General features: G+C 33.6%; 1 protein-coding gene across 1 annotated transcript in view; it reads right to left on the minus strand.

Annotated features, from left to right (window-relative positions):
• LOC105622479 overlaps positions 1-8,322 on the minus strand; it is a 101,797-nt gene that overhangs the window by 41,687 nt on the left and 51,788 nt on the right. The window contains exon 3 of the mRNA XM_012203897.1: positions 1,028-1,069. Within this exon, the coding sequence (XP_012059287.1) occupies positions 1,028-1,069 (42 nt within the window). The remainder of the gene's footprint in view (positions 1-1,027; positions 1,070-8,322) is intronic.

The raw sequence follows: 8,322 nt of genomic DNA on the forward strand, positions 1-8,322 counted from the left end.
ATGTTGCATAAGATATCTAAAAGACGTCTTTTAGATGTTTTATGTCTAAAAGATGTCTTTTAGATATCTTATGCAACATAAATGTTATCTGGGATGGTAGGTTTTTTATGGCTTCATTGCAAAGTATGCACAGACGAGACAGAGAAACGGACTACGTGCATAGAAAGGAAATTACGATTGATTCTGTGAGAAAAAGTGGATACGTGACAACAGACGAAGCAAAGACAAGACGGGAAACATACCAGTTATTTAGGACGAACAATGATCGCATTATTAAGGCATGCAAGTCCTCTTAGTTTTTAAGAAACGAAATAAGCAGAAAAAGCATGCGGCTGCATGTCAAATTAAAGGCAGGAATGTTATTCTAAAATTAAGTTTAATTTTTAGTAAAAAAGGACTTCAATAAATATGTATTTAAGATAAATGAAAAAATCTCGAAACATGTATAAACACACATTCAAAATTATATATTCATGCAAATATATATATATTATAATACAATATATATTACAATCTTAATTTGAAATCAAGATATACAGAGACAAAATATGAAATTTTAGATGCTAATTTGTGAGATGTTGAAGAGATAGCAGAAAAGCATTGTTATCCACGTCACAAAACGAATCTCTTTGCCAATTTAATTCAATCCACTACAAACCCCTTTTGTCGCCTGTTCTCTTATCTTTTATCTTCGTCGTATTCCTTTCACGTCGTCTTACCGCGACTTCGAAAGCAGCGAAACAATTAATTTCGTCCTTTAACTAACGAAACAGCGGTGACATCAAGGAAAGGAGGCTCGAATTAATCTTCGTATTATACTTTGCGATGCAAATTCAGCGTATGTATGTTCTTTTATGTGCAAATATTGTGAACGTTAATTAAGACCTTTACGAAAAATGTAGAAGGATTTAAACATAGATGAGCAACAGGATAAAGAAAATAGCCATTACACACCAACGGAACATCGATGTATTAGAGAGTGACATCAATGCGCATTAGCAGACCATAAAAAGAAAAAAGAACAAACCTTGTTGTGCGACTTGAACATACAGGCAGTCCCGGCGAATAGCTGCGTCCAAAGGAAAGATACAAATCGATTACTAATCGCATTTACTTTTTCCTGAGAAATCCAGAGAGATCGAGATCGTCGGATCTTTCTGGATTGTACTTTTTCTTAGCTATCGTAAGGAAAATTTATTAATTACTATAATCAGTAAAAGTTATTTATTAATTATCATAATTAGTAAAAGTTATATTAAAATAAAATATTATTTGATAGATATAAGATAATTAATCCTCAACTACATGTCTCGTTTTAGAATCTTAATTTACATGTCTGGGTCCAAATCATCCACGTTTTTGACTGGCTATGTATATGTATATATTATCACAAATCTCAATGAAAAACTTTTTTTTTTCTAATGAAATGCCAGAATGTATAGAATCGAGATATCAAAACATAAAAAGGTTTCAACATAATTGAAAAAACTATGTTAAAAAAGTATTAAAGAATAATTTGTGAAAAGAGTACAATAATCAGTTTTCTTCAAAAAATCATATCTTTATGACAAAAAAATATAAAAATAAGTAGTGTTTTGAAAAGAGGAAACCGTGAACTTTAAGAAAAAAAAAAAACGTTATATTGATTCATTCTAAAAAGTATAATTATTTGCACGACTGTGAAGTGAGAACATTTTTAAACATGCTCGGAAAAATGATATCGGATGTATCGGTATATCGGTATGTCGTATTTTCTTTTTAAAAAAAATGCAATGAAAATATTTTATATCAAATATATAATGATTTCGATATTATTTACTCATGATTTTATAACTCCGAGAAAATAGAGCGATCGTTTCATCTAAGACGTCTCTCTCGTAAAAATGTTTTTCTTGACAATGAATATATATTTTAATTAGAATTAATAAGAAGAGACAACATATACTTGAATACAGCACTAATAAACAGGCACTTATTAAAAATGAATTTTTACTTTCGGCAAAAATCTATCGAATTTACATTTGGCAAGTTCAAGTCACTCAAGCCAAACTTTTATTGCATCACAATTAGCGTCAAGACAACAATGAAACGACATTGCATGACGGCGATCGATAGAGAAAGGTTCCAAGTTTTTTTACTCCCTTACTTCAACTCTGTAATATTAATCTTATAAAAATAACGGCAGACTAAAATTTTCCCAGCCAGGTGTAAATGACCCATTCATGTAATTGAGAATTAATAATGAATAATTGTACAAATAATGCTGTAGCGCAATTTTGCATTCAATGTCATTGTTTCATAATTGTATATTAAGGATTCAAACTACTTTGTTTGAGTAAAATTAATTGGACATCATTACGTTAATTATCAATTTTTGTCTTTATACGGTGTATAAATTGTAATATTATTTTACGATACATCATAAAAATATATATTTCATCGCGTTTCCAGTTACATACATGTTAAAAGCATTATAAGATAAATAAATGGCTTATTAATTTAATTTTTATCATTCCGATACAAATTGATTGTACCATCATCAACATCGTATAAAAGTACGTGTCTAATTATATAAAATTAATGTGTTTAATTAATAATTAGGATATATTAAATTGCGCGGTTTTCGGCGGGGGGGGGGGGGAGAATTTTTTCGGTCAGGGGAACGAATTGTGTGAGAAATACATTGGATGCTGAATCGCTTTGTGAAAAAGTGCGACGACCACAAGAAGTTTTCGCGCTGCGATAATTGCGGAACCGTTACAAAGAGTCAAAAATGAAGAACGCGCGCTGTTCCCCCGAAAATGAGTTATGACTGTCTTGCGAAATTCTCTTTCAGGCCTTCATTAACCGTTTTGTTTTTATGCTGGCGCGCGCGTAACATACGTCCGACGAAATTCATTTGACGTGCGCTATGAATGCGCATATTCTCTGCGTACACTTTGCGTGCGTGCTATGGAAACGCGCAGGTCCGACATTAATCGCTAGCCTTTAATTCGACGCAATAAAACACAGTGAAATGATTTAATGTGCCGCCGGCATCACCGAAGGCGAAAAAGTATTACATCTTAAGTATCTACTGTCGGCGTTAGTATAATGCGCGGCGTCGCTCCTAGCGATGAAATGAAAGCTTTAAGGATCATTATAATTAACCGTCCACCAGCTTCTCGTAATTTATGGTTTGCAACGTCATTGTCCTTGTCTATATTTTTTATAGATTGGCTTGGGAGAAAAAGACTTTTAGAAACCCTTCAGAATTTTTTTTTTAGAGTGGTTTACTTTTTCCTATTCGTGTAATATTTAATATTTAATATTTAATTTATTATTTAATTTTTAAATATTTAATATTTAATATTTAATATTTATGAAATATATTTGCCATATTTTTATAAGAATAAATAATGATATAAGGATTATTAATTAAAACTGTTCTAAAATAATAATAGCAATAATGTTTTACATTATGTACTGTATTACAAAAACTGAATAAACAGAATGACGCTAGGTATACTATTACATAATCGTTTATATTCAGAGTACGACATGCTCGTTAGATTGTGAAACGTGATCGAAGAGAGCGATTCGTCTCGTAAAATTTAATTCGATTCAGAATGACCTTCATAGGCATGTTTAGACTGCTAGAACTGTTCCGCGTTCGATTCATATCGATCAATCTCGATTCAATCTGATTATGTGCTTGGCACGTATGCTCCCTTTTCTCCGGTTATCGATCTAGCGATACCGCTAAAATCGATTCGCGTCCCGGAAATGTCTCTCAGGATAATAATAGGACATGCACGCTACCATTTATCGTGCCGGACTTTCTTGCCCATCCACTGCCTATTCTTACGCCATCATTCTTGACGTCAACTAATTGAAAAAGTTTCGTCGAATAACGGGTATCTTGCATTGACAAAGGAGCAAATAAAAAAGAGAAATGTTTCTCAAGATATTCTAGTTTTAACGCGAGCTGCTTTACAGAATACCGTCCACTAAACGGTTGAAGTAAAAAAAGTTTTAATACAGTACTTTTTGTACTTGCTGTACAATCTACATACTTTTGGAATAAAGAAACGAAAGTGAAACAGCAAGTCTGAAAAGCACGTTGTGCAAATTGTAAGCATCGCCTTTTTAGTTCTGTAACATCTGCAATTTGGACGAGTCGCGATAGTTCCAAAGCACTTTGCAAACTAGAGAGTCGCGACGTTTGTACATACAAGTGCTAAAATGTCACCTCATGAAAACACGTACTTAGCATCAGGATGCTTGCGACCAAACTTCATGTTTACAGCGCATTGTAAAATCGCCCGACGCTCGTAAGCCACGGGAGATCGTCGTGTGCTTCTGACGGCATATTTGTCCAGCGCAGCTTTTATCGTTAAACTTTTTTTTCCCCTTCTGTCGCTACTGCAGTTCGGGTCATCACGATCCATTTTCTTTCGAGAGAGAAAGGAGGAAGAGAGAAAAAGAGAGAGAATAACAACCCTCTGGCTCGAAAGTGAAAAGTTTGCTGTGGAATGCTTATGTATTTATTGAAAGCTTCGTGTATACGTCGCACGACAAACTTCCTTCCGAAAGGAGGGAGAGCTTTTGAAAAGAACAGACAAAGGGCGACGAGGTAAAAAGAAAAAGATAGCTGTAGGGCTGCGTGAATTCCTAACGAGGTGCTACTTCACTAGCAGCTCGGAGAAGTGGAGCAACTGGTAAATTTCTCGCTCGTGCGACTTTCTAAATAAAGCCAATAAACAAGTAGTATCGACTGATAACAGGAGCAGATCTCTTTATAAGCAAACGACACACTTTTTTCGTAAAAGGTATATTTCTATATATTCTCGTAGAGATCGATATAGAAGAAATAATAGATATACTGTTAATATTTTCGTTATTTTATTTTATTAATCACTTTTATTATACGTAAATTAAATAGCATCTGATAAATCGAAGTTTTAAAGATATGTTCCAATGCACTTAAAGAATGCTGCCAAAATTATTTCTGTTAATTGTAAATTTTTGCAGATGATACTTTTTCTAGAATTGTATGTATATACAAATAGATTTATGATAAATCTCTGAAATTCTTTACAAGGTGAAAAGTTAATCAAGTCTTTTATAGATTGATATTCTTGTTATCTTCAGAACTGTCAAGTTGAACAAACTTTTTTACTCGTTGCACATCATTTACGCAACTAAGGATAGGTCTCATTAAAAAGCGCTACGTGTTACTTTGAATTTCTGAAGAGTACATCGAGTAACAAAAAACGGGGCAAGTTGAGAGACTAACTGTCGCCTCATTACGTCTTTTCAACTTTGCTCTATAAATCCACATTTTTAAAGCATTTTTATTTTTAATAGAGGCTTACAAAGGAAAATTGAAAAAGACAATTATATTACAAATAAAATTAACTTGAAAATGATTAAAATTTTTGTACAATTTTTATTAATCAATTTGATAACTTTCATGAAAAAATTCTAAACAATGACAGCAATCTAAAAAATAAAACGAAAATTATTTTATTTCTATTCACAAAGCACACAATGCAGCTCCAATTTTTTTGCGTCAATGCACAATGTTTATGAAATAAATGTACAAAATGCTCGTAGAAGCTATTTTTCCGGCGTTATAACGCTAAACAAAGAAAAAAAATGCGCGAATAGAATATCGACTTTCCTATCAGCTCGATAATATCTCATCCAGCTTATTTTTACTCCCTCGTTCGCCGATGGGATGCTCGAAGCCTTATATAAATGCACCCTATTGCTACCGTTTCTGTATAGGCACCCCTCGATTCTCTCTCTTCTCGAACCACGAAATACCGTGACCTGATCTTTCACGCGGGATCTAACAGTTAAGCTTTCGACTGTGAATTCTCTTTGGTACACACCGCTGGCATTAAGCCGAAGAGATTATTGCGTAACGTTCTATCTCATTCGGCGTGCTTCCTCTAAGACCGAAGGATTTAATGTTCTTAATAATGCAGTTAGCAGTGAATAATATAGTAAAGAGATTATTAGACGGACGTTTAATGTCGTTTAATCGACAACGAATGTGACAAATTATTAGAAGCGATAAAACGATACGGACAAATTTTTACTACGACATAATTTTAACTCCGTCTAATATAGCTTGACAGACAATCATATACGATTCATAAATTGGACGAATTATGTTAATTGATTCTTTTGGATATTATACATGGATGTTATATAACTGCAGTAATCAATTATGCGACAATGTTTAATAACTTTCATTGTGAAGCAGATTATGTTAAAAATGAGCCAATTAAAAGCCAAGTTTCATCTGCTCATGAATAATGTATGTAACGTGTTACGTTTCGGTGTGCGCCGTGTGTTCTAAAATTATCCTGTACAACATGCAAATTGCGCATCTGTAATTTTCGCAGATTACATGAGTCCATGTAGAGATATGGTTGATCTTCAAATACATAAGCAAGATATATAACTACTTATGAAATGTACGGACTTTGTAGCTTAATATAGCAAAGGTTTTTGTGCGCGAGTATGCATTCGCGGATGGAAATTCTTCTTTTGATTCTAATCCAAATCTACTTAGGAAGATCTCCCTCCTTAATCCGACGTAATATGATAACGAATCTTTCCCTTTTTTCGGCATGGATTATAAAATCTGTAGATTATTATCTTCGTTTATGCATAAATTCCACTTACTTTCTGTCATTCTTTCCATATAAAGCTTTGTAGAGAGGAGGAGAAGGGAGGGGGGGGGGGAGGAAGAGGAAAAAGAAGTTATTACAAAACTTTATATAAAATGAAATATACTTAATATATCTTGAAATATTATTACATAGAAATATCCATCCTTTATACAAAAAGTGTCATTCTCTCTTCTATTTTCCACATTAATTTCTTTATACGACACGATGTAATATATGATAAATTGTAGTTCGCGTTTCATATTTGTTTTACATATTATAAAATAATTGTTAAATATTTTAATATTACAGAAGTATTTTATAGAAATCGTACATATACCGTTTTATGCAAAAGTTATTTTACTTCTTAATAATAAATAGTTTTGACAGATAACTAACTCCAAATATTCTCCTATTACATACAAAAACAGAGCATATAGAGAGACTGTTATTTTCATCACGTAATATGACAGACGGAATATGATAGCAGATGAGGACGGTCAATATATATATTTCAGACACTATCGTGTAATGCCTCAATTACAATTTATAATGAGTTTTCGCCCCTGTTAATTAGAGACGACATCCTCGTCTGAGAATTACTAGGCGACCGGAGAGTTAAACAAGCTTTCCAGATTTACAAGCCTTTCCTCCGACAGCTTTCTTTCTCTCTCATTCTAACTGCCATGGTCCGACGAATTTCTGGGCTCGTCGGACTCCGCCCACTCTCAAGGGTGATTCTAGAAGTAAGAGGAGCTCGGAGGCAATACGAAAGGGCGAAGTCGATTTATTCTAGCGGGGAGTCGAGGAGGTCCTTAGCCCCGAATCCTCGTAGGATCCCTTTCACGAAGTACGCGAAATACGTATAGGAAACCCGAGAAAAACGCCTCACACCGAAAATACTTCCCATACCTGCGATCCTGTAAGCTTCCTCTTCTGGAAAAAAAAAAGGGTCGAACGAGAGTGCAAACGGCGCTCGCCGATCGATGAAAGACAAGACGAACAAACGCTTCCAATTCTATGAGAAGAGGAGATCTCATTCTCGAAGAGTATAGACGATCGGGTTAAACGATTCTGATCCACGAGTGATATCTCGTTCTGATCAGTTCGTGCGTGTAACGCAAAATAAGATGCCTCGAGGAAACGAAGATCAAAGTATCGCTCGTCAGACAATGCTTTTATATCACATCTAGCTTATAAGGTGTTTCCTTCTGAGATGCTTCTGATTTGAATGTCCCGAAAGAAAAATTTAATAACGCGGCAAACGAGAAGGCACAAGGTAAACAATTTGAAAGGGAATATTAGCCCAAAAGAAAAAAAAATATCTGTAATTGTGGGTTTAGCTCAAAGTATGTATTAATTAATAATTGTGCGATAAATTTTATTTTCTAAGTTTGTTACTTTAAAGGAAAGAGAATTACAAATTTATTTAAAAGTATAAAAGTTTATAAAAATAATGTGCATAATCTGCCTTGTTTGTATAATAAAATGTACCATTAAATAAAAAAATGTGTAACAATGTGTAAATGTCTAAAATACACTCGAATAAAATAGTCATGATTTTTTTAATGCAAAATGTATATCTATATTTTTGTTATTTTTTAATTGTGTGTGTGTGTGTGTGTGTGTGTGTGTGTGTGTGTGTTGTTTTGATATA

The sequence above is a fragment of the Atta cephalotes genome, assembly GCF_000143395.1.
Source record: "Atta cephalotes unplaced genomic scaffold scaffold00045, whole genome shotgun sequence".
NCBI classification, from domain to species: Eukaryota; Metazoa; Arthropoda; class Insecta; order Hymenoptera; family Formicidae; genus Atta; species Atta cephalotes.